Source organism: Apiospora phragmitis, assembly GCF_038363925.1.
Source record: "Apiospora phragmitis strain CBS 135458 chromosome Unknown utg000010l:1.0-9815664.0:1.0-9183399.0, whole genome shotgun sequence".
NCBI lineage: Eukaryota > Fungi > Ascomycota > Sordariomycetes > Amphisphaeriales > Apiosporaceae > Apiospora > Apiospora phragmitis.
In genome coordinates this window covers 8,697,372-8,722,973 of record NW_027117409.1, presented here as the reverse complement: position 1 = coordinate 8,722,973, position 25,602 = coordinate 8,697,372, and the positions used below count along the sequence as shown (strand labels likewise).

Sequence of the window (25,602 nt, the reverse complement as noted above, 5' to 3'; positions counted from 1 at the left end):
GGCTCGGATGGCGTGAACACAGGAAGATGAGCCGGAATCTTAGCAGATGTAGTAGTCTTGGCGAAACTGTAGGAGGATGGCTGGTTGCCACCGTTCCGTTAGGCATTCCATGCCATGGGCTCATGTACAACGAAGCCAGATGTCAGGGAATTCGGGGGTGTCTGGAATCTGCTCGATACCCATATAAACTCCTCCTCTACCATGGCTTTCTTCTTTGCGAATCAGAGCTGCGACCCGTTCCTCGTTAAGGCCGCGCCATCTGTCATTGGGAATTAAGTCCAGTATGTCGTGACTGCATTGGGTGTATTCGACTACCAGGCAACCATCAAGTTCGCACGGGCTTACAACCTACATTTGGTCGTCCGAAATGCGGGCCACGACTACTTCGGCAATTCGGGCGGCAGTGACGGCTTAGCTCGTCATATTGAAATGAGGGAGACCATTGGGAACCAAGATGGCAAGATGGTTTGTACGGCGAGGGCTATGATGGTCTTCTTAGAATCAAGAGGTCATACGAACCAGAGTCTCTCCTTATGCGAGAACGGCAGTTGGCAGTGAATCATGGATTGAAAGGATATATAGGAGACTCTGCCGAGCCGGTATGGTATATTAGGTACATAAACGCTCCATGTATAGTCGTTGTCGCAGTATATCTATCTGGGGCTACATCCTCTTGTCAAGAGACGCGCAGAAGTCGGTCAAGAGCTTGTTATCTAGAAAGCGAAAGCCATCAGGCCAACAACAGCCATGATGCCAGCGAATGCGCTCTGGCGAGTCGCACCGCTTTCCTCGCTGGGGCTGGCAGAGCTGGAAGACTCGCTGTCCGAGGTAGACGACTCGCCGGAGCCCGAGGTAGAGGACGACTCATCGGAGCCCGCGGCGGAGCCGCCCGCCGTGGGAGCAGCAGTGGCGGTGACCATGGTGGAAATACCCGAGACAGCGGTGGAAGGAATCGACGAGGCAGTCATGGGAGAGCCAGTGGACGCAGCGCCCGAGGATGCGCCCGAAGATCCGGCGGTGGCCGCACCGTCTTGGGAGGCGACCGAGGACGCCTTGGCGGTGGCCTGAGGGGGGTCCACGGCGCCGTGGGAGGCGATCATCGACGGCTTGGGCGCGTCGGTGGTCAGGGGCGCGCCCACGGCCGAAGTGCCAACTGTCTCCTCGTCGGCGTCCGTGATCGGGAGGGTGGCCTTGGCGGCCACGTCGAAGGCGGAGCCGTCCTTGTACGACTGGTCGGCCTGGAGCTCCTTGGCGTTGACGTTGAAGGAGCCGGTCAGGCCCTTGCTGCCCTGGTCGACGATGAAGATAAGGCTGCCGTCGTGCGTCTTGGAGACGGAGAGGGCGTAGGGGCCGCACTTGGTCTCCGGGGCGGCGCCCAGCTGGCTGGTGGTGGTCTCGGCCTTGCAGCTGGTGGTGGAGTCGGAGTCGCCAGTAGCGACCTCAAGGTTGTAACTATATATCGTGCCCAGTGTCAGTAAGTTTTCATGCATGCATCGATGAGTTCATGGGTTTGGAGGGGTAACGAACGAGCATTTTCCCTTGTCGGAGTCGCACTCCGCCTTGAGCTGACTGATGTTGAACTTGGTGTCCTTGCCGGCGCGGGCGTCGATGTTGGCGGCCCAGGCCAAGGGCAGGAGAGTGGCGGCGGCAGTTGCGTACTTCATCTTGTCGAGCGAGTGCAGAGTATGTTAATGAGTGACTTAGGTTGGTGGTAAAAGAGTGTGCTTGGTGATCCTTGGCTGGTAGTGGCAAATGGATTGGATCAGAAAGTTGGACGAGGACATCCAGACATGATATTTAAATCAAGAGCGCTGACCCAAGAGCGCGGTCTCCTCCTCGACATCACCAACCAAAACGGGGGCAGCCAGCCAGCATTGTTGTCGAATGTCGATCCCTCTCAGTGACAGCGAGTCCCGTCCCCTCTCAGTGACATCGACGGGGCTCGGCACTGACAGGAGAAGCGTCGATGGACTTACCACTGCTACGTCTAATTACGGCCAAGGAGCTAAAGTGGAAGCAGACACAGTCGGCTCCTGATTGAACCCCTGGCGAACCCATGCCGTTAAATACGGGTCTGACCCGTTTTTAACCCCATTACCCTTTCATGTGCTAATTAACCTTATCCCCTTGACCGCGAATTACACCAGAGGAGCGTGTTTCATGAGGGGTGTGTTCATTTGAGGGATGAGCACGGGTAGAGCGTAGCTTGATAACCGGCGCTTGGCACCAAGAAACTGTGTGACCTGACGGGCGCGAGCGGAAGAGCCAACAACCCAGAAATGCTCCACGGACGGGCTGGCCCATACCATTGGGCGGCGAGGCAGCGGTAGGGAGTATTGCTTCGTGCACGTCCGCAAGAAGACGCGGGTAAGGCGGGGAGGGAAAAGTATAAGGGACGGCCGGCCGACTGAGACCGGCAGGAGAAAACGGCAGGCGTAGGGCTCGGAAGCCGCTCAGCACCGTCCGGGCTCCGTCTTGGTTGGAGGGAGACCCGTACGCCGACCCGCCAAGAGGTCGCTTGTCCACCCCCCCCCCTCTCCCCCATGTAAGTTAGCTTTCTGGTGCTTATTCCCCCTTTGTTTATGTACCGTACTGTATGTACGTCGGTAACCGATCGGTAGGGCCGTGTCAAACAGGGGCAATTGATCCAATCAAACAACGCACCGAGCACAACCGACATTTAAAACGGTGCACCGATCTCACTAAGTCATCCCTTGGGGGTGGACAAATTAGCCATCAAGGGCATGGGAGAGCGGACGGAATCCCTAGTATTCAGCAGAATGTGGTCGTGTGTGACAGAGAGGCAGCGTGAGGGGCACTTTATACCACTCATGCAGTCACATTGATGGGCGGGCGGCTGGCTTCCTTGCTGCCGTGAGCTAGATGCACCAGTAGTGGTATTGGAGGTCCATTGCACCTCCCGGCGGCTTCTTCAATATCGGCAAAGGTTGACATCATCGGTCAGCCGTTCTGTGAGTCGCTTTCCGCCAACTTCCACGCTCCACTCGACGTCCAGCAACAGGCCCAGCCCCTGTCTTTCGAGCTGACATTGCGAGATCCACGCGACTGTTCAAGGAGACAGACCTTGGGCTTCCGCAACCTCAAAGTCTTGCACCCTGGAAGAGGCCTCGGCCATGAACTTCACTGCAGAGAGCACGGTGGAATACCGCAGGGGCCTTGGGCTACATCGCTACCTCGGTGAGTGTTCTCGCGGGACGCGGCAGTGCCTACTGCTCGCCTCGAGAGATTTTCTAACTTCTGGCAGACCAGATGCGCTTAAGTCTTTGTGCACAGTTTTGCTGATCGCCAAATGCTCCAGGCCATTTCACTCTTACGCCGATGAGGAGAAACTTTGTCCCTTGAAGGCTACGGCCAGGCCGACGTCGCTCTTCGCCGCGTCATGGTAGCTAAGATCGTGGGATTTTACACCAATCTCTTTCAGGGAGCATAGTCATCATTGTACTCCATCCTCCTTATATCGCAGGGGAGCGGCTCCCTCATTGCGGGGTATCGGCTCTCGCTGTCGGATGTCGAGATCCCCGTCTTCGATATTCTAAGAAGCGTTGACGTCGCAGATCTCTGCCATATACTACATCCGCCATCTCAGATCCTCTGAAGCCGTCAACCTGATCATTTGAGGGGAAGCACGCTGGCCACCTTCCCAGCAGGCTCCCACCCCCTCTCCTTTTCGAGCTTGCCTTGTTTCCGCAACAGTTCTGTGTCTCCTGGCTCGATCGAGTGGCTGGAAAATACTCCAATCGTGGTTTATATGGCATGCACATCTTGAGGTCCGAGGTGGGATTTGACTTCACCCAGATCCAGGGTTCCAGAAAACCGACAACCGTCAAGGGCAACTCTCACATCCATTCCCAGTGCTTTATCTAGCGAAATATTACAATGATTCTTTGACAGGGTCGGTATAGCCTAGCGGAAGTATCATTAGACTATTCTTAAAGGCAAGAGGGTTCAACTCCCTCTGCGGTCACTTTTTCGACTCCGGAAGGGATCACCTTTTTTTCCCAACCTCTCTTTTCTTGCCTCCATAATAAACGACGCCCCTACTAGCACTCATCTGCCACATCACTAGGCTCTACATGACACCAAGTTTGGCAAGTCCACTGTGGTAGGCTGCCTTATTCTTCTCATGATTGTCTGTGTCTTCGATACAGCCAGCCAGCTGCACTGTCGCCGGGGTACTCGGCAGTTTTTCAACGGATATACCCTCGCAAATAATAACCCCAATCACCTACTATGTCTCGGGCAAGGATCGGTAATAAGCCCGTAAGCCAATTAAGCGCCAGCATACGACGACTACCTACCTAGAAACGCAAACTCTATTTGTTATAGTGCTGGCCTTAGCGTCCACGTCAGACAGGATCACCATGATGTTTTTGGAAGCAACTTGGCCCCAATCACCCGGGATCACATCTCGTAAATGAAGCCAGTAGTATCTGATATCGTGTACTTTGGTTGGAGATCCTCGGCATCTTAGACCAATAGATATTTCACTCTAGTTCTGTGGCCTTGGCACAATATGTCCGTCCTCGCCTCTTTCAACAGATCCATTCCACTCCAAATTGCATGAACTATTGATTCCGAGCGGTGATGATGACAACTGATAGCACGTTCCCGCCTTCCAGCTTCGCCGACCTGCTGGAGGCCAAAGTAAGGGACACCCCGAACAGTCTCTACTGCCAGGTGCTCGAGCCGGACTGGCGCGAAAAGGGGCCCCGCGATGTCACGTACGCCCAAGTCGCCCGAGCCGTCGACGCGCTGAGCTGGTGGCTGGACGAGCACTTTGGTCCCTCCAAGAACTTTGCTGCGTTTGCCAAGGTATGTCGTCGTCGTTGTCCGGCCAATTGGCATAGTAGCCGTTAGGCTTATATCGGTCCGGTTCTTCATAGAGCTGACTCAGAACGTTGTATTAGATACTTATTCCCCAAATCGGTCGTCTGACGCACGAAGCGGTCCTGAGCCTCCTCGACAACACTTCTTGCACTCACTGGATCAGCGGGGCGCCCGTAAGCGCGCAAACGGCCGCGGCACTCGCTTCGGAGCGGCCAGGCTTGTAGTGCGAGCAACTTCCATCCTTGGACCATTGGCTTACGGTCGACGCCGTCACAACCACTCGTTACCCTTACAGCAAGACGTGGGAAGGAGCTATGCGCGACCCGCTGTTCGTCATCCAGTCGTCCGGTACCACATGTATGTAGTAGTCGTAGTATAGTATGGATGGATAGCCTCGAGCCCGTCAGAAACTAATCTGCACCGTGTGCGCGCGCGTGCTCCCCAGGCCTGCCCAAGCACTTCACCTGGACGCTCGCCATGTTCAGCCACATGAACGCCTGCCGCGACCTCCCCGACGGCACCGCCGAGAACGCCCGCCTAGTCGTATCCGCGACCCGCCACAAGCGCGTGCTCTGAATCCCGCCCCCCGACTTGGCTGGGCGGCATCGTCGGCCAGTTCGCGCTGCCGCTGTTCTGGCACGCGACGCCGGTCTTCCCGCCCGCGGACGCGCCGGCGCCCCTGCCGAGCGCGTACGTCCTGGAGCTGCTGGAGAAACTGACTAGTGGCCAGAAGCAAGAGCAGAAGCAAAAGCTCGACGGCGCATTCCTGACGCCCGCGCACGCCCGCGACCTCTGCCGCACGCCCGGCGCCGGCGAGCTGCTGTGCCGCGACGTGCTCGTGTCCATCGTGGGCTCGACCGAGATGGGCTCGCTGATGCTGCGGCGGTACGCCGACCCGGCCGACTGGAGGTACTACCAGTTCGACGAGCGCCTCGGGTACCGCATAGTCCCGCACGGTGGTGGTGGTGGCGGTGCCGGCGGTGAGGGGGACAGTAATAAAAGTGGGCAGCTGTATGAGCTGGTCCTCGACAGGAAGCCCGAGTACGCCGGTGGCAGCCCGTCTTCGAGCTGTTCCCGGACAAGAGCGTGCACCACTCCGAGGACCTGTACGAGCGGCACCCGACCAAGAAGGACCTGTGGCTGCACCGCGGCCGGGCGGACGACAAGTTCAAGCTCAAGTGGATGCAGCAGGTCAAGGCAACGGATATGGAGAGCGGGCTGGAGCGGCACCCGCTAGTTGCCACGGCCTTGGTTGCTGGCGAGGGCAGACCTGTCCCCTTCGTCATCTTGGAACTCCATGACAGCGAGGAGAAGGAGAAAAAGCAATTTGAAGAGGAGATTAGGTCTTTGATTGATCAAGTCAATGAGCAGGTGGTGGGCCAAGTTCGCATTCCCAGGGATAAGGTTATTATGGCGGACTCTGCTCGGCCGTACAGGAGGCTGGACAAGGGGACGCTGGATCGGGTAGGGGTGTTGGCTGACTACAAGGACGAGATTGAAAAGCTATACAGCACATAAAGTACTTCGATCAGGGTAGGTCTTTCCATTAAGCTGTTTTATATTCAAACTGTTGCTTACCAGTCTAGATCGTATCTTTCGCGATGATCCCCCCTTAGCAACATGATTCTCCAAGGATCGCGTAGTTGAGGGCTTGGAAGTGGCGCAACAGACGTCCTCCACCCAAAATAAAACAAAGAGCGATTAGTGATATTGTTGTCCCTCCTTCATCATCTCCTTTGCCAGCATCACAAGCAGGATGCCTATAATCGACAAGGCCGTCATAACAGCACCCAGGTCTCGAAGTGACACACAGCCCAGCGGGTCCTTCCTGTAAACGCCGTAGCAGAAGACCAACACGTTGACTAGGCTGATAGCCCAGAGCAAGAGCGCCTCGAGCTTAATGCCAAATATCGATCCGAGAAAGCCTGCACCTGTCGAGGCCAAGGTTATGTTGTTGTAGGTAGCCAGGTTTCCCTCTTCGTCGGGTGGTATCTGGTTCAGGATATTGGTTCCTGGAGGTTACGTATCTTGCCAACCGGAAAATTCGTGGTAGCGTATTGATCACTTCGTGACTTGGCCGTAGGGACTTTTTAAGATTGCAGAGTTTGAGAATTGTTGCTTTTCGCAAGGGGGGACTCGAGTGTATGGACTTGCAGGCGGTCACGACACAGAGCACCAAAAAATGTATTTCGAGAAGCTATCAATCGGCGAATGCCAGGATTGATATGCAGTCAGATTAGTTTATCTCCGGAAGAAGGAATTTTTACCGGACTTTTTCTGACATTGGCAATGGTAACATTTGCTATTGGTCACATAAGCTTTGAATCCCTTATCAAGGTTGGCATCGGATCTGGCTCACCAGACGATTTATGAGGTGTCAAGACTTGCTATTTATTAGACGACAACTAGTAAATGGGCCCTGAAGACATTCGCGTTCGTATCCCGTTTGCTAGGCTGCGATACATTGAGATCGACACGGCCCAGGATGAATTGCCCCGAGCATGGTCGGATGGCTGATGACGGAGTCAATGGCTTGAGAGACCATAGCGGCAGGATCCAACAAGTCGGATTTTCGCTTCATGTTGGCTTCAAACGAAGCATGCAGTGTGGTGTTGTCAATACCCAGCAGCAGGTAAGTAAGTGGCCATTGGTGTTGATCTTTGGTTGGTTGGCTAAGGTGAGGGTGATGCATGAAACAAAAGGGGCCCTGCTTGACGTCAGACCACTTTGTTCGGTAATGCAGCAGTGGTGGCTGAGCACTTGGGGGTCCCCTTGACGCGTACCATCGAACGTTGCTGGCTTGAATCTGGAATCCAGCAACGACCGGACGAAGCGAACATTAACGAACAGTTTCTTCAATTCATTCAAAAACAATCGATCATTTGCTGCTATCGAAGAATTTCACTTTTAGAACATTGGATCTCTATTTTGACTTGTGCTAAATCACATCCATCACACCCACAACCACCCACAACCGAACAAATATGGGTCGCTGGTCGCAGTACGACACGGACGAGGAGCGGCTGCCCGAGGGCATGGTGCGGATCGAGTACGACGCCGACGACCAGACCTACACCTTCCGCGACACCAACGACGGCAGCATCTGGGAGAGCGCCCCGGGCAGCCAGTACGGGCGCCTCACGCGCGTCTCCGGGCCCTCGTCGACGGGCGGCGGCGGGCCTAACGAGGGCTACAGCGACGGGGACGACACCCCACCCCCGCCCTACGACCACCACGCCGAGCCCGACGACAGCTGGAGCGGCCACCAGAAGGTCTCGTGGCGGGCCGACATGATGCCGCTGCTCAACTTCTTCACCATCATCGGCCTGTTCCTGCTGGGCGTCTTTTGGTTCCTGCACAAGACCGTCGGCAGCGGCAGCGGCAGCGAGGGGGCCGGCAATGGTAGTGGTGGGGGTAGTGTGGCGACACCCAAGTGTGCCGCGGGCACGCACACTTACAGCATCAAGCAGGGCGATACGTGCTGGGACATTTCGCAGCGCAAAGGCTTGGAGGTCGACGATATCCTGAGGGAGAACAAGGGTCTCGATTGCGATAGCCTGGAGATTGGCGACTTTATCTGTGTACCGACAACTTCATAGAGGGCCGGCTGGGCTGGCTCACTGGCCGTTTTGGGACATGCGGTTATGATGCTGTTTGACATATAGGACCTGTGCTGGATGGAAGATATGGATGGGAGGGAGGTTGGGCAGACTTATGAAAATGAGGGTTCTGGTCGGTCGCGAAAATGGTATAGTAACGTACCCAATACCTGCGATGCGAATAATCCACACAGGGCATCATAGGTACCCTCTGCCAATCAAACAATATACTTCTAGTCCAATGAGAGTAGGGACATGCCTACGTTCGCCAAAGGCGGCTAGTATCCAACGTTTGATTGCAATGGTTCTATTTGATGAACATGAAAATACAATGGAGCAAAGTTCGAGAAACGACGTACGTGTAATTCATGACCCAAGGGGGGGGGGGGCAATATACTACCCATGGCAGGGGGGTTGAACCTCACCAGGTAACCCACGCATTGATAGGCAGGAAGAAGACGCGAATGCACCTTTGAACTGGCTCTATTTCCTCAGCGTTTCGCATGATCATGCTCTAGCTTTACGCCATCGACACATTCACAAGGGGTAGCTCGTACCTGTAAGTCATTAAACTGATCTTTTCGAGCATTCTGGTCTATTGCAAATTTGCAGTCTTGGATATAATATTCTTAGATCCACCAAGTATCAAGGCTTGAAGAGGCCAAATTCTAAGAGAAAGTTTAAGGAAGATAAGGGGAAACGGGCTAGGATGTAGTAACAGCCCCCAGAGGCTCTCGCGAACTTGTCGAGACGAGCAAATCAATAAGACTGGCAGAGCTGTTGAATGGTATATTCCTTAGAGAACTTGTAGGTAGGTGGTCTGAGCCAGCCGTTACTTTGCCATCTACCAGTGTCAATTTGAAGGTTTACAGGTTCCTTGGATTATATAGAGTTGATACCTATCTCCGGTAGGAGATATAATGAGTTTCGAAAGACACTATTGTAGAGTCGATACCTATCTCCGGTAGAAGATATAAGAGTATAAGAAAGGCTGCGATTCCCAGTACCATCTCGAATAGACATTCTTCATCACATCTCACACATTGTCATCTCGAACATATTCTTCACCATATCTCACACAATTCCATCGACAAAATGGTCTCACCACGTTCCGTCTTATTGGCTTTGCTAGCCGTCATCTCCGCCACACCAGGAGTAGCTCGTCCTCTGCCTCGCAACGGCACTGACCATACCGGGTTCACCAATACCACCAACGACACCAACAGCATCGAACAGCGAGGTTGGATGATCGGCTGGGGAGGGCCCCTGAATCTCCACTGCTGGCCGGAGCTCGGCGGCGATAACTGCAAGCACCCCGACGTGGACCACGTGGCAGTGTGGCAGTCCATCACCGACTTCTGCGTAAAGCTGCGCCTCAACAAGGACCAGTGGAAGAAAGACAACGGGCACGAGGAAATGTATGACAGCAGGGCGGAAACCAGGGTCCACGTGCGGGTGGCGCACGTCGAGAACAACAAGCAGTGCGACTGGGGCGCCGCCGACCTCGAGCAGCCCTACCGCGGGCCCTGCATGCCGCGGGGCATCTCGTGCGCGGACCTGCTGTGGCAGACCTGGAACGACTGCAACAGCGGTCGCGGCGGCGAGGCCACCGTCCACAACTGCGTCAAGTTCGACCTCCATGCCCTCCCTCTTTCCGAGACGACCAAGGGCTGCATCAGCAAGCCTTTCGAGGACGGAAGGGATTGAGGACTGTCCTCTTCCTTGAGCTAGGAGAACGGAGCAGGGGCAACGTCTGCTGGTTGGAAAGGGGAATCAAACATGGCCGTGGGGCTTATCTTCTTCTTCACATACCTGCCTATTGAGCCTAAATTTGAATGACATACTACTTTCGAAGACATTCTCCCATAAGAGTACTGCTGTGCTTCATGTGCTGTGTCTTACATACCTCACTTGCCTTATTCACCTTATTGCCAAGGTTGCTGTAGACAATAGTGAGTTTTAAGCAGCATCATTCTGCTCGATGTAAGGAGGGTGTTCTGGTTGGGGCTGCAGGGTATCAAATAGTTTGCTGGAAATATATCAGGCCTGGATGTAGATATGTATGTACTTAAGTAGGCATTTGTGTATCCCGTATAAGTTTTATTATCCAGCCCAATATCGTCACAGCAAGCCATGACATATGCACAGTTTACCCCTCCATGCTCCATTAAGTGGGAGTGGGATGTCAACAAAGGCCGGCCGATCCCCGGCAGCCAAAGGGCGCCCTATTTAGCATTAGGCTGGCAAAAAATCAGGTGGCAGCACTGAGAGCTACAAACACACACAGCAAGTCTACTACCACCAGCACCTTAGCTATCAGCTTAGCTATCAGCCTTGCATTGGTTCTGGCGCATCTCCCTGCAACGACCCGCCTGACTCACAGATTTCAATTTTTCGGAGAGGGCATAGGTCAGAATTGGAAAAAGAGGGAAGCAAACGTCGACTGCGGGGCTCCTTCTGCCGCAACACTCATTGATTAGAACCTCTCGGTGAATGCCTCCCCTACCTCGACGCGGTTTCAGGCATCCTCTTCGTCCCCCAGGGAATCTCACTGCTTCATCGCATCGCATAGTCCCTCTACCTCTACAGCGGCCACAGCGATTGTCCGTAACCCAGACTAGCCCTATCAGCAGTCGTGCTGCGAAGGCTGCCGCTACCCCGCGACCCTACAGTGTCATAGCCTCCTCCTCGCCCGCACATCTTCCCCACGAATCCCACGAACCTGACGGCCCCAAGATGGCGCCGAAACAGAAATTCGACCTCAAGACCCCCAAGGGCACCAAGGACTGTAAGGATTGGATCTGTACACCAGAAAGGCTGGGTTGCGACAGCAAGCTGATATATCCCCAGGGCAGGGCACTGATATGGTCATCCGCGACCACATCTTCAACACCATCACCAAGGTATTCAAGCGACACGGTGGTGTGACCATCGATACCCCCGTCTTCGAGCTGCGCGAGATCCTGGCCGGCAAGTATGGCGAGGACAGCAAGCTCATCTACGACCTGGCCGACCAGGGCGGCGAGATCACGTCGCTGCGCTACGATTTGACCGTGCCCTTCGCCCGCTGGCTCGCCATGAACAAGGACGTGCAGGCCATCAAGCGCTACCACATCGCCAAGGTCTACCGCCGCGATCAGCCCGCCATGACCAAGGGCCGCATGCGCGAGTTCTACCAGTGCGACTTCGACATCGCCGGCGACTACGACGCCATGCTGCCCGACGCCGAGGTCCTGCGCATCGTCTCCGAGGTCTTCGATACCCTCGGCTGGGGCGGCACCTACACCATCAAGCTCAACCACCGCAAGATCCTCGACGGCATCTTCCAGGTCTGCGGCGTCCCCAAGGACAAGATCCGCACCAACTCGTCCGCCGTCGACAAGCTGGACAAGCTCCCCTGGGCCGACGTGCGCAAGGAGATGGTCGAGGAGAAGGGCCTGGCTGAGGAGTGCGCCGACAAGATCGGCAAGTGGGTCGTGAAGAAGGGCGGCAAGGACCTGATTGCCGAGCTGCGCGCTGACGCCGATCTGTCGGCCAACGAGCTCATGAAAAAGGGCATGGACGAGCTGGATTTGTTGTTTGAGTACCTCGACGCCTTTAACGCCGCAGGCTGCGTGTCCTTCGACTTGAGCTTGGCTCGTGGCTTGGACTACTATACCGGGGTCATCTACGAAGTCGTGACCGAAGGCTCGGCGCCGTCTTCGACGCCCGCCGCTGGCGAGGTTGTCCCTGCGCCAAAAAAGAAGGGCAAGAAGGGCACAACAGACGCCGACGAGGACCGATCATCAGATCCGTCAGTTGGCGTCGGCAGTGTCGCTGCTGGCGGTCGCTACGACAATCTAGTGGGTATGTTCTCTGGCAAGGCTCAGATTCCCTGTGTGGGTATCTCATTCGGTGTCGACCGGATATTCTCTATCACAAAAGCACGCATGGAGGCCGACAAGACCTCTGCCCAAGTCCGGAAAAACGAAGTCGATGTCTACGTGATGGCATTTGGCGGTAAAGGGTTCGAGGGTCTTCTTAAGGAGCGCATGTCCGTGTGCAATACCTTGTGGGAGGCAGGAATCAATGTAAGTTCACTCTTTCCAGCCAGCTGAGCTCAGAGGCTGGAGAAATTTTTACTTTGAAAGTTGAACATTAATCATGGAACAGGCTGAATTCCTTTACAAGAAGAAGCCCAAGCTGCAGAACCAGTTCAAGGCAGCCGAGGCCAATGGCGTTCCCTTCGCCGTCGTGCTGGGCGAGGACGAACTGGCGCAAGGTAAGGTCAAGATCAAGGAGATGGGTCTGAGAGACGGTCACCCGGAGAAGGAAGGTGTGCTGGTGGAGCTGGCCAACGTTGCTGAGGAAGTGAGGCGACGCCTCCAGCGGAAACAACAGCTCGACGAGATGACAACACAGGCCGAGGGACTGCGAGTCGTCCAGGGTATCCGAGGAGAGGAGATCACACCGGCCGAGGCGGCCGCCGCTGTGGAACCAGCTGCGCCTGTTGATGACAGCACCGCTTAGAGCGGCATATAGAGGAAAGAATAAAAATTAGAACTACCCCGTTACTTGTGGTACTCAGATCTCTTTGCGGTTCTTGCGGTGTATGATGCGATCTGCCTATCCTACCGTCGGGTCTCGATACAGGCCGTAGCAAGCCCGTTGCAAACAGCGGTATTCAGAAACCCACGATGCGAACCTCACCGATGATGAAACACCCCCGCTGTTATTTCAATAGTCGGTGTCTTGCCAACGAGAAGTTCGGGTCGGCTACTGCAGGTATTGCAGTTGATGGTCTGTCTGTCTACCTCTAACCTCCTGGAGAAGGACAAGGCACGACGTATCCGGCCGAGCCAAGTCCAAACCAGAGCCAAAACAGAGCACGCAAACAGCAAGGGTGGCAAGTGGCTGGCATGCGGAGGGGGAACGTCGATCAGTCCGAATAATCTGCGGCGAACGCGCTTGTGAGCTCCAATCGCGACATTTTCTAATAACCCATGTTCATGATCCTGCCATCCGATCCCCCCGCGGCGTGCAGCCGTTGTGCCTGATTCTCTCATCTTGTGCAGGTAGACCTGCATACTCACATGTGCTATGCTACATACCGCGGTCACTTCGCATATGTAAGCAGGGTATATTATTCTCTCCGATTACTACAATGTATGGAACGAGAAAGTTCAGAGTACCATTGGTTGGTATGTAGAAGGATGAGTCTATCCATATGGTGTGTAGCATTGTCAGGCAAGGCCCCCTGGGCAGGCGTACATTAGGTACGCGACTTGTCTGTCACCTTGTGATAAGGAACATATTCTATCGGTGTGTTTGTTTGTACATACGCGATACTATATCAGGTGCACTCCTTGACCTAGAGCACTACTTAGAGCACTACTTACCTACGACTAGAGCACTCACAGACGTCGGACTACATGTCCTGTATATACGACGTGGCTCATTCAACCATGGTTCTGCAACCTGGTAACGCATCCTTACCGGTAACAGGCAAGGCAGGCGAGTCACATGTCGCAATTCTGGTCACAAGACTCCGAACGACCGTCTCTCTTCCTCTCCCCCTCTCTTCACCGTTTCCAGGTATTGTAGAGGGTGGTTGGTTTCAGTTCCCACCTCGACGGAAAGCTGGAAGCAATTGGAAAGAGAAGAAAAAAGAAAGTGTGTTGACCGCTTTTGCCTGTTGGGAGGGGAAAGAAAGAAAGAAAGAAAGAAAGAAAATAGACCGAGGGATATCTCCATTGATGCATCTTAGATGGGAACCTTTGACCGATAACGAAACCCCCACTGCCCACCACCACCTCCCCGTTCCGCCGCGGGCGCAAATTCGGTACACCCTAATTACTGCAACTGCAAAAGAGGGGAAAAGAGCCCCGCCGTGGCCGCTCGTCGCAAGTGCGGGGGAGCAGTGCGTGTAGTGTGGCCCGTGAGGGAGGGATCATGGGTTTGCCAGATCGAACCAAAGTGCGAACCGATTTCCCTCTTTGGAAACAAGGTCGGGACAGTACATCATCCATCAATCCTTCTTTCAGTTTATGGTGGGGTTTCTCTTCCTCTTTCGAAGGGACCAGATATTCGTCGAGATTGGGTAGCCAGGTTATCCATGCTTTCTTTGCTGGATGTGTGCAACTCGATGTCCGTGAACTCGGTCAGTTCTATTACTATGTACAACTCTGCCTTGTCCACTTCTCCATAACGCATGGACAGATGGACAGATAGATGCTCAGTCAGTGGCGATTGCATACTCCCCCCTCCTCTAATGTAGAGAGTCTAGACTCGTGAGACTTGATGTGCTGGGGTGTTCCGTGAGCCGGATCCGCCTACTGATCTTGTTTCGCCGAGTCCCGTCCGAGATTTGCGACAGTTTGCGATACTGCGAAGTTGAAAACGGCACACACACACAAATGGTGAGGGGTTGTTGTATATTACGTACATACTCCGTACGAACCATCAGCCTGCCATCCAAGCAGCTTGCTTGCTTGGCCACGAACAAATTAATACATGTCCCACTGTCAAAGCCCCTATGGCATATAGAGCATCCCTGTCCTGATATGGCATGATTTTCAGTAGGGTAGTATTGCATCTTCATCTGGTTTGAGGACGCTTGCACTTGTCTAAATTCTCCTATATGCCAAACACAGTATGCAATGCATGGTTGCCCCACCATTGCTGTGCTTCGATTTCCGTTGCTCACTCACTGGTCTGACGAGTGGTTGTGTCGTGGTTTGCTTTGGACAGCAACATTCGGTACTCGAGATTCATGAACAGACAAAACAGCTCGCCTCTGCACTAGGATCTGCCTCCCAACGAATGCGCCCCGACGGGCCGGCGCACAAAACGGGAGCAAGAGTCATGAAAGAGGTTCGGCTTGACCGGTCGAGGAGGTTTAGTTTAGGTGGTCAGCTCAGACGGGGAATTAGACAACGCGGGGTCCGGATTATCTTTGTGTCCTTTTTCTCAAACGTGCGTGGCAGTTGTCTTAGAGTTGACACACAGCTGTGCATCCGGACTGCGCGACGTACGTACGTCGTTGCATCATCGTTGCATCGTCATGGCCTTGCGCTCCGGCGGGCGTAGGTCGTAGGTATGCCTATGTGCAACTGCTGCGGTTTCTGCTGCGGTGTAATCTCCGGCGTGCAATGAGGCGTGATATAGAGAGGTCAAGTTCCATCGAGCACTCAGCTCAAGACAGCACAGGACGGGAAAGTATAAGCGACCGTGGGCAGATGGGAGATCTCCTTTTCACTGGCACTATAGGCCGACATAGTGGTATAGCGAACGACCTATGTATGTAAATCGTGATGATACCACTTCAAGGTTGCTTCCCAGCTTCCCCCCTGGCTCTTCGAGATTGTGGTGGTATTGTACCAAACCAGCATGGTGACGATCTCTCGTTTTCTCGCGCGTGCGCACGCGTTCGAAAAGGTCAGTGTGTCCAAGTCCACCAGTCTTTTCAAGTCACGAAACTTGCCAGAAACTTGGCGGACCTGGAAATAGGTCCTGTCATAATGCTTTGACAGACGGTCACGTATGCAGGTATGGTAGTACAGGTATTTTTAGTCGGGCCATGAACCCTTGAATCCGCGGCCAGGATCGCAGCTGCGACTAAAATGTTTTAAGGCCGTGAGTATGTTTCAGCTGCAACCTCGAAGGGACGAAGTCAAAACATACTTTGTGGTTAGTGTGGTTGGCGTATGCGGGAACCTGCAGATAATCTCCTCGGAATCAACCCGAGAGACTGACGACTCGGCCTGGTTGTTCATGGTCCAGGTACGAACGGCTTCTTCCATGGCATCCGGGCGATGGACAGTGGCAGTAATAATAGCAAAGCCAACAACAGACGCTTACCCTCGCACCGGGAAAAGCAGCAGCAGCCTTGCCAGCCCAGAGCCTCCAGCTGCGACGATACTTCAGATGAATCTTTCTTCGGATGGTACATACTACTATGATCGCGATGCCCGATTGGGAAATCTTGTACGGAGTATACCTACCTAATACGGATGGTAAAGGCGGGACTCACCACTCGCTCGCCTCACCGAGCAAAGCCCAAAGTACATAATGTCGGTTCGGCTCCACCCCGGATCTGGTGGGGACTTTCATTACGCAGAGTCGAGAGCGTCGGGCTCTGCACGCTTTGTTCATCAAAGGAAGGATGAATCCCTAACCCCCACCGCGAACGGACCTTGAGGGCACATTTGATGCAACGGCTTTTGGTGGGCGGAGGGAAATAGCGTCGCAATCGTCGGTCGCCAGCAGCAAGGCTAGGCTCGACTGGGGAAACTCCGTAATCACGAGCACCATACAGTATGTGATAAGTGATATGGAGTAGCAAGAAAAACATGAGAGAAACAGAAGAAAAAAACAAAGAACGTTCATTACGGTCGTCTGCCGCGTCGCATCGATCCGTACCTCGTCGTCTGAGCTGCTCCGAGATGCTGGGGACTTACGGGGCTCCAACTGTTATTTGGTATGCAATTCCGTTTGGATAGCTTATGTCCCTACGGAGACGGACCGTCGTTGGTGCGACTCGAGAGCGCTGAGCGATCTTACATATTTCCTCAAACCGCCAATGATGGCCCGTAGAACGGACTGGCACAGATTGCGCCTCGTCTGTGCAAATTCTTTAGCAGCAACACCAAATACCCACGCCATTCATTACACAGGGTACGACCTGCGGCTGGGGCGGGCTGTGTGACGCGTATATACGATGATCACGGATGAGGGAATAATAATAATAATCACGTCGGTGAGTGAGTGAAGAGCCACCAGCTTCTTGTGCTAGGCAGGCAGGTGGTTGCAGTAAGTAAAAAATGTACTCCGTACATATGTGTGTATGCAGGTTGTGGCATGTCCGCTCTTTTCAAGACGCGGCTAGTATGTAAAGCAGTTGTTGGGGGCATTCGTGAGTTCAAACTTCATGGCATCAACTGCCAGCCCCCGGCACTTGTGCGTATGTACCAGATTTCGAAGATAACCAGGGCAGGCTAATGCACCTAGAGGGCATACGCTACTAGGCAAGCCTGGATCGTGGAAACCCTCGCGATAGTGCCAACGGGTTTTGGCGTAGTAAATCTCTCGTTATCCTTTTTGGGCGGGACTTTTGCTGGCCGGCTTTCGACTGCGATTGGACCACCCAGACGAGGTCTATCTCCTGCATGCCATGTAGATCACCAAAGAAACAAGAAAGCAAGAGAGTGGATTCTCGCAACTTCGTCCAGCGGCGTCCCATAGCTACAGCAATGACATATCGGTGTGTTCGTGTACGCAAATAGTGCCCAATTGCGGGCTCTGCTTTCAGTAATTTCGGGTGACTGAGAATTTGAAGGAGATGGCCGAGTTGCTGTCATTGTTCAACGTTATCGTTGCCTGCTGAGAGACAGCTGCAAGCTACATGTACATACATACTCCAGTGCTGACTAGGCTGGGACGATGCGCAGGGGTAAAGGAGGTGACCCTCGATTTAGTCTGGATCAGCTGCAGGGGTTTCCCTACGCGACGCTACAGGTTCATCCTTGCTTTTCGGTAAGGATACGGAAAGGGGGGTTCGAGCCCTTCGAGCCCTGCCCTTTCGCAAACCGGCATACCAAAAGCCAATCAGATCTCATTGTTCGCTCTACCCAAGCCCTTCTCAATCTCTTCCACATCCCACATGGAACTCCAGCCTCTGGGTTTTGCTTGTTCGTGTGGGTGGTGGGTTGCAGCTTGCGAGAGAACACAATGAGGGCGTCATAGCGGCTGGCAAGCAGTTACGTACGATACGGTACGGTTATGGATCGCAACTTGGACGCAACATACGCCTTGCCTTCGGGACGCTGCTAACCTAAGGAGCAAAGCCATCGCGAGCTAGACTGCATAGTTCATTACCTGAATAGGTATAATACGCGACATGGAGATTGCATCTTATGTTCAGAGTAGTATGGGGCATTGCTTTAGATTCGACCGATATGCTATTTCTGTCGTTTCTGTCGGCTGGTCCAAACAGACTGGAGGCCAAGAGCGGCTGAAGCATTACTACGACGTGTATGCAAAGCAGCGAAGGTTAGATGTGATGAAGCATTAGAATACCGTGGGTGGGCCGTTGCACCGTCTCTCTGGCGGGCTTCTTGGTGAGCACAGGCCCTGATACACAAGGGAGACGGCCAACTCCAAGGCGAAGAAGATCGGCTGAACCTGGCTGGCTGGGTTGTGTGACGTGTGACAAGGTAGATGGTAGATTGGCCCATCGGCATGGGTATCCTTTTTTTCTTTCTTCTGTCTCTGTTTTTTCCCTCTGTCTTGATCTTTCTTGAGTTCCCGGATATGCACGCCCATACTTGGCATACAGGGACTACCCCGTCGTACCTTTTTAGCCCGAGGGAGTCTAAGCTCCTCGATGCCGGTACTAAGGGAAGCATAATCCGCTTCGCTTAAGGCGAGAGGCGGACAGGGAGTACCTAGGTGGTTAGTTAGTAGATGGAAGGTACCTAGCTTGCTACCGTACAAGACTGCCCCCAGGCCAGAAATGATACATCAAATACGCCTTGTAGTCGACTTATGTATCCATCTTTCCTGTCGGTTCCTGGTGTTCGTCCTTGATGTGTGCTCTGAGCTGGGTGTTCCATTATTTCTTATTATCCTACAACCTGCATCTTGCATGTTCGAGTTTTCTCCTCTTCTTAGCTTGAGTTGCTTTTGTGTAAGATTTTTGTTACTTGGTTGCTTTGCTTGCTTCTTCACAGACTTTTTCCCGTGCAACCAGCCACCATCATCAACCGTCCGTTACCCGCTTTAAGGTTTCGACTGCTGTTTCCGCATGTGCGTGGCTGCGTGGAAGACAGGTCCCGACAACCTCTATTTTTGATTTCGAACTTTCTCTTCCGCCCCTGGATTCCTGCCAACATCTCACCTCAGCTCGGATTCTCTAGGTTTGCCACAAGCCCAGAAGACTTGTTCTCATTTACAGTCTCGTGTTCGTGTTGGACAAAGTGGTTTGCTTGTCTTGTCGTTGATCGGGAAAAGGGAGATCTGCGGTTGGCCACGCAACAAATCTACATACAGCAGGATTGACCAGTTATCAGTCGCTAATCACTTACACGCAAACCCGCATCTTCCATTGATCTCGGCCGCTGCACGCTTCCCAGGGATTGAATCGGGTCTATGCGAAACCACCCTTCAGACGACGCAAGGAGACCGAACAAGTTTGCATTCTTGACACTTTTTCGCCATCGTCTCTACACGTTGCCTGTCGGGGTCGGCTTAAGCCTTACCGGCCTGTGCTTCAGCGTCTGAAACCCCGTGGTTTCTGAACAGTCTGGGTTGCCCCGGCTTCAACTACGACATCATCCCCATTCCAGTCCCTACCTCGCACGCCCCGCGGACTACTGGCCCAGAACAAGAAGCATTGTGCCTCTGACACACGCACAGCCTCTGTCGAGTGTCAGCACGCACGCCAGACTTCTCTTTTGATCTGAACTCACAAATACTGTTCATCCCTTCTGGACCCTGACACTGTCCGAACATCTCAAGGTCTATTTTCAGACTGATTATCTGCTCTGCGGCTCTTCTAAATAAACTTGTCTTGCGCCAAAGCAGCTGTACGCTCTAACATCTTTGCGCAAGTAGTGGTAAAGACGGGTTGGGTTCGATCTAGTCTCGCTACCGAGGCCTCATCAGGACAGAACCCCAGCCTCTCTTACTCGGGCAGTGTCCCGTGAGCGGATCATACTCAGGAACCCGTTCTCTGAGAGTTCGTCCGTGGTGACTTGGACATTTTTCGGACCCGGCCATTCTCCAGCATCTCTCAAGATGGGTGGACTTATACCCCTCCTCCTGCCGTCTGGTGGTGGCTCTCGAATAGTCCCCTCCGCTGGTTATGAGTCGAGGAGGCGAGCTTCAATACAGGAATCCTCAAATCCATTGCCCCCGGCGCATCGTCGGCAGCACTCATTACCCGTCGGGCCAACGAGGTCCTATAGGCGCCCTTCGATAGCGACGTCAGTTCCGCAAATAACTGTCTTGCCTTATACCGCCGACGAATGGAAGAAGACGCTCAGCGAAGTGAAACAAAAGTATCTCAATCGCAAGTACCGATCTTGCTCGGCAAAGTGCTGCGAGATTCTCGATAACCTGAGAGACACGTCCAAGGTTGAGCCTCTCCACCTGATCTATCTACACTTCTACGCCGCTTCGTCATTTGAGATGTGTGCCCGGCCGTTGTCTCAGTCCTCCACCTACCGCACCAAGCTGCTGCGGGACGCACGGGAGCACTACGAAGACGCCGCGATTTTGATCGAGAAAGCGGAGGAGGCGACCTACCAGAAGTCCCGATCGGGGTCCGTGTCCTCGACCGCGTCGCACTCGCCCTCCATGTCTCTCAGCTCGTGCCTGAACGCATCGGCTCTTTCTCCGCGGTCGTCGATGTCGCCGGGCGAGGAAACCCCGGGCAGTATGCTCCCCACTAAGAAGAAGAAGAAGGTTTCATTCTCAGGTCTGCCAGACCTCGACGAAGTCACCAAGCCCCCATTACAGCCGGACCCGTACATGCGCCCGGACAGTCCTACGCTGGGATGGGAGGAGAGCTACTACATATTCGGCACGCCCGAGCCTGCAGCGCAACAACAACAACCTGCGGCCCGGGAGTCCTCACCGCTTCCCTCCGTCGCGGAGACGGAACCGGAACCGCCATCGCCAGCGCCGCAAGACAAGTTCACCTTCCCAGAGCCCCCGTCGACACCGGCTCCGCCCGCGGACGACGATGGCCATACGTTCAACCTGGAACTCTTCCTCCAGACGCGGTCCATGAACCGCCTCGTTACGCAGCTCTCCGCCTGCGTTCGCAAATCTCATACCACCATGACGCCATCGAGGGCCTCCTCGTGACGTCCGAGGAAGCGGCCGAGATCCCTTCAGTGCCCGAAGTCCCGCCCGTGCCGTCCATTCCCGGCCTGACGCGCAACATCTCCCCCTTTCTCCGCCGCGTCTTCATCCGCCGAGGACTCGGACGGACCGCCGACGCCTACGTCCACGACGGTCGCCGTTTTCGAGCAGCACGGCGGCGAATTCTCACCCAAGACCCAGGTGTCACCGGGTTTCTTCGATCTGGAGGCGCACATGCGGATTGTGGAAGAGCAGCAGCAACAAAAGTTACAACAGCAGCTACAGCAGCAGAGGCTACACCCTACCTACTTCACGATGCCGGATTGGAGCAAAGGCAGCAGTGATAATAACACCACCAAACACAACCGGTCGGCCTCCAGTGCGGGCCCTTACTACATCCCCTCCACCCAACCACCGACGGAGTCGCCGATTATGGCGCGCCCCCGCAGCAGCGACAGCGATTCGTCTGACGCGACCATGACCCCGTCCATCAACGCGCGGCAGGAAACAAGCTACCACCACCCGATCCCGGTCCAGATCCAGCGGCCCGCGTCGGCCGCCTCCATAGCCCGGCCCGCGTCAACGACCCCGTCCGTATCGACGATGTCGGACGAGGCGCTGCGGGACCGGATTGAGCGCCTCCGGGCCGGCGGCTGGCAGAGGAAACGCTTCGACAACCGGCGTTATGAGGCGCTGCGCGAGCAAGTCCTTGGCGAGCTTGGTGTCTAAAAAAGGACACCCACAGCTCTGTCTAGAGAGACTGAGACTATCTTAACTTAATCACCACCCCATTTACATTATATGGAGGGCGGTTCAAACCTGTACAAACTTGGCCTATTATGGTCAACCATCATTTATAACTTACCTTTTCCCTGAACCATCGGTTGGGAGGAGGAAGAAAACACAATGTTTCCAAAAAGGGAAAGGCGTTTCGGCATAATACCACCATAGAAAGCTCTTTGTCATTTTCTTGCCACATTTACCTCCAAAAGGGGGACTCAAGGTCGGTAGGGGCATTTGCGATATCAATGTTGCAATAATGTTTCTTATATGATCTTTCGATCTCTTTTTTATTATTCTACTTTTCCTTATTTTCTAATGTATGTGTGCGATCTTGTACAAAACATTATGTACATTTACTACGACTTGAGACGTTTTTTTCTTTTGTCTTCTTTCGATTTCTCGATATGTGTACCAAAAAAGGAGCATTTGCATGATACCTAGGCTGCTAGTGCATAATGATTAAAGAGCAATACGAAGATGAAATTCATTCTAACCCCCTTTTATGACTTCCATGAGTGAAATAGCCACCGAGACTGTGCTTCGAGTTATTCCTTGACGGGGCGATCAACAACAGAATTGCCTTGCGGTGGAGAGCGACACTACCTACCTATTCTGTGCAAGCACCGGGCTGAATAGCAGTGGCACAGCAGACAAGATGGCAACGTAAGAATCACCAAGACATAGAGCTCCAGTGTCTTTGCTCATCGAACCGTCACAATTCAAACCAATAGATAACCACATGAAATAGCGATTCTGGATATCGTAAAAAATGAATGGCCTTCATCCTCCCTCGCTACCTCGTAGACTCCGCGCGACAAGCCTATTTTTCCAAGCAGACCTTACTTGCTCATTCCTATGAAGTCTCCCCTGTCAACTCTTCCTCAAAAAGGGTATCTCCTTAATCGACGGTCTCCCCAGCCCCACCCCAACCAAGCCTTGCCGGTCTCGCTCTAGCCGTTGAAGCTCTTCCGTCTGGCCTCCTTTTCCACTTCCTCCTTGACCTTGAGCGTCTGTTCCTGCTCCTTCATCTCGCGAACCTTGGCCATGACCACTTCGCGGAAAATGGCGCCCTTGACCGCCTTGTTGAGCTTGTCCTTGCCACTAGCAGCGGCGGCCGACGCGGCGGCGGCCGGGTTCTCGGGCAGGTCGGGGTTCTCGGGATCATCCTCCTGCATCTTGAGCGCCTCGATACGGTTGGCTAACTTAACCATCTCGATACCTCGCTTGAGGCGCGCCTTGGCCATGTAAGCCTTGATCTCGGGCAACAAGTTGTGGTCCGTGGCATTCTTGCCACTGAGCCAGATATGGTCAAGTGCTTGCTATACGGGGTGTTAGTAACCGTTGCCGCTATGCGTGTCGCATCTTTGATTTAACGTACCTGACTTGTCCAGCGGTTGTCGGCATCAGGTTGCAACAGGTGCATTATGAAATCCTTTGCATCTTGGCTGACGTCCTTCCAGTATCGCTCGTGGAATACTACCTGGGCATTGCTGCACTCGTCGATCAAATCCTGGAGGTTCTCTGAACGGAATGGGGAGTAGCCGCAGAGGAGGGTATAAGTGATGACGCCCATGGACCACATGTCAACGGGCTTTCCGTGGCCCTTCTTCAGCATGACTTCGGGGGCGGCGTAGCCAAAAGAACCGGCCATTGTGGTGAGCACTTCATCCTTCGTGTCGAGCATCTTTGCAATCCCAAAATCGGCCAGGACCAGATCGGAGTCGGGGTCCTTGCTGAGGTAGAGTAGGTTCTCGGGTTTGAGATCTGGATATGGCTGTTAGCAACACAGTACGCAATCAACAGCCGCCACTGTGGAAACACTCACCTCGGTGGACGACATTGTTGCGGTGGAGATAGTCGACCGCTCCGAGCACCTGCTTGATGGTCTGGGAGGCGTCCTTCTCCGTGAACTTGCCCTGTTCGCAGATGCGGTCGAACAGCTCGCCGCCCGTCGCGAGCTCCGTGACGATGTAGTACTTGTCCCTCGACTCGAACCAATCGACAAAGCGGACGATCGAAGGGTGCTTGAGGCGCTGCAGCATGTCGAGCTCGTCGTAGACCATCTTCTCGTTCCCCTTGACGTTCTTCTTCAGGATGATCTTGATGGCGACCTTGCCGGTCGGGCCGTCGGCTTCGCGGACGATGCCATACGTGCCGGCTCCAAGCGTCTTTCCGAACCGGTACTTTGACTTCTTATCGTAGCTGTCGGGCTGGCCTTGGAGGCGGCTGAGCATCCCCGAGACTGCAAGCAAACGAACAAACGGTTAGCACCCAGCTTTGCAAGCACGCCGAAGCGAATATGGCACAAAATCATAGACTTACGACTCATTGTTCCTGCGGTTCCAGGTATTTGCAGGTCGCAGTCGTCGCGGACTGGCGAAGGGTGTACTCGGAATAAGTATGCTGTTAGGGGGAAAGGAGGGTGATGAAAATAGAACTAGGAGGGTCAAGGTGGGGTAATGATGCTGGTTGGTGGTTTCGAAGGAGAAGAGAAAAAGCAGCCCGTCTTGCCGTAAACCAAGCGGCGTGCGTCGTATTTGTTGGACTACTGGAAGGCCTGGGGACCCGACAGGAAAATTGGATAACCTTCTTGGGGGAGTTCAACTTGGGAGCCCAATTCAGGCGCGCGTTAACCTGGGAATCAAGACTTCTAACCTCCAGAGGTACAAGTAGCAATTGAAGGCCAGTTTAGGGTGGGCTTCAGCTCTACGTAAATATAACTTGGCTTGGCGTCCAACGTTAGAGCGCCCGTAAAGGAGGGTCTTCTTGGGGAGGGGCTGAGCCGCGGGGGTCCCGATATAAGTCAATCAGAAGCAGGGGTGAACTGTGAAGTGCTGATAAAGTAGGTATGGTAACTTGGCGTTGATTGAAAAGCCGTCTGATCAAAAAGAGTATCGAAGAAGAAAAGGTTTCTTCTAGATACCTATCAACGTGATTCTGGGCCCGTAATAGAGAATTCAGGGAGTTGCGCTGGGTAGGAAGTGTCTCGAGGATTGATTGTCGCGACCTTTTGACGTATGAGGATCGACGGATGGAGGGAGCTGTTTACTTGTAGTCGTTGTTTTATGTTCACTCGCACAACAAGGATGCGACCGGTCAGGTATGGCTGTTGGCAGGTTTTCCCCCATGGACCTATTCAATGCGAGCAGGAGGCCACACGCACGATGACACAAGTCATAACTCTCTTGCTCCATCACATTTGATCAACAAGGCTGTGCCTGGCGTGTACGAATGAAACGATGCGATACGATACCAGCGATACCCACAGCCTACCCTGGACGGAGCTTAGGCTTACGGGGAAAAGCCTTGCTACGAAGCAGCAGCCATATACCGACTTCCATGTGGCTGCTCAGCCGCAGCGGCCGAGACAGCCCAACATCCAGCCCTCTTAGGCGGAATACATTGCTATGTGCCTACCAGGGACACGTCGGTCGTGGAAATTGCCTGGTTGCAACCCTTCCGAATTCGACGTTGTTGATAGCACAAACATCTCCAACGGCGGGACGAAGCGACCAGGACAAGCAGA

General features: G+C 53.9%; 8 protein-coding genes across 8 annotated transcripts; 6 read left to right on the top strand and 2 right to left on the bottom strand.

The window, feature by feature from the left end:
- Positions 1-713: 713 nt before the first annotated feature.
- Positions 714-1,664, bottom strand: PG994_012420 (uncharacterized protein; the record flags this gene model as incomplete). The annotated part of the gene is made up of 2 exons (XM_066863829.1): positions 714-1,452; positions 1,528-1,664. The coding sequence occupies 2 exons, from the start codon at positions 1,662-1,664 to the stop codon at positions 714-716; spliced, it is 876 nt and encodes a 291-aa protein (XP_066712939.1).
- Positions 1,665-4,608: 2,944 nt separating this feature from the next.
- Positions 4,609-6,366, top strand: PG994_012419 (transferase family protein; the record flags this gene model as incomplete). Its single annotated transcript, XM_066863828.1, has 6 exons — positions 4,609-4,833; positions 4,929-5,021; positions 5,073-5,205; positions 5,294-5,391; positions 5,465-5,828; positions 5,885-6,366. 6 exons carry the CDS (start codon positions 4,609-4,611, stop codon positions 6,364-6,366), a joined length of 1,395 nt encoding a protein of 464 aa, XP_066712938.1.
- A 1,466-nt stretch (positions 6,367-7,832) lies between these two features.
- PG994_012418 (LysM domain-containing protein) lies at positions 7,833-8,447 on the top strand (the record flags this gene model as incomplete). The annotated part of the gene is made up of 1 exon (XM_066863827.1): positions 7,833-8,447. One exon carries the CDS (start codon positions 7,833-7,835, stop codon positions 8,445-8,447), a length of 615 nt encoding a protein of 204 aa, XP_066712937.1.
- A 1,095-nt stretch (positions 8,448-9,542) lies between these two features.
- Positions 9,543-10,154, top strand: PG994_012417 (uncharacterized protein; the record flags this gene model as incomplete). The annotated part of the gene is made up of 1 exon (XM_066863826.1): positions 9,543-10,154. One exon carries the CDS (start codon positions 9,543-9,545, stop codon positions 10,152-10,154), a length of 612 nt encoding a protein of 203 aa, XP_066712936.1.
- Positions 10,155-11,183: 1,029 nt separating this feature from the next.
- Positions 11,184-12,956, top strand: PG994_012416 (histidyl-tRNA synthetase- class IIa; the record flags this gene model as incomplete). Its single annotated transcript, XM_066863825.1, has 3 exons — positions 11,184-11,235; positions 11,298-12,517; positions 12,600-12,956. The coding sequence occupies 3 exons, from the start codon at positions 11,184-11,186 to the stop codon at positions 12,954-12,956; spliced, it is 1,629 nt and encodes a 542-aa protein (XP_066712935.1).
- Positions 12,957-20,222: 7,266 nt separating this feature from the next.
- Positions 20,223-21,296, top strand: PG994_012415 (uncharacterized protein; the record flags this gene model as incomplete). Its single annotated transcript, XM_066863824.1, has 1 exon — positions 20,223-21,296. The coding sequence occupies one exon, from the start codon at positions 20,223-20,225 to the stop codon at positions 21,294-21,296; it is 1,074 nt and encodes a 357-aa protein (XP_066712934.1).
- Positions 21,297-21,527: 231 nt separating this feature from the next.
- On the top strand, positions 21,528-22,022 carry PG994_012414 (uncharacterized protein; the record flags this gene model as incomplete). The annotated part of the gene is made up of 1 exon (XM_066863823.1): positions 21,528-22,022. One exon carries the CDS (start codon positions 21,528-21,530, stop codon positions 22,020-22,022), a length of 495 nt encoding a protein of 164 aa, XP_066712933.1.
- Positions 22,023-23,026: 1,004 nt separating this feature from the next.
- PG994_012413 (uncharacterized protein) lies at positions 23,027-24,405 on the bottom strand (the record flags this gene model as incomplete). The annotated part of the gene is made up of 4 exons (XM_066863822.1): positions 23,027-23,395; positions 23,455-23,840; positions 23,902-24,318; positions 24,399-24,405. 4 exons carry the CDS (start codon positions 24,403-24,405, stop codon positions 23,027-23,029), a joined length of 1,179 nt encoding a protein of 392 aa, XP_066712932.1.
- Positions 24,406-25,602: the final 1,197 nt, after the last annotated feature.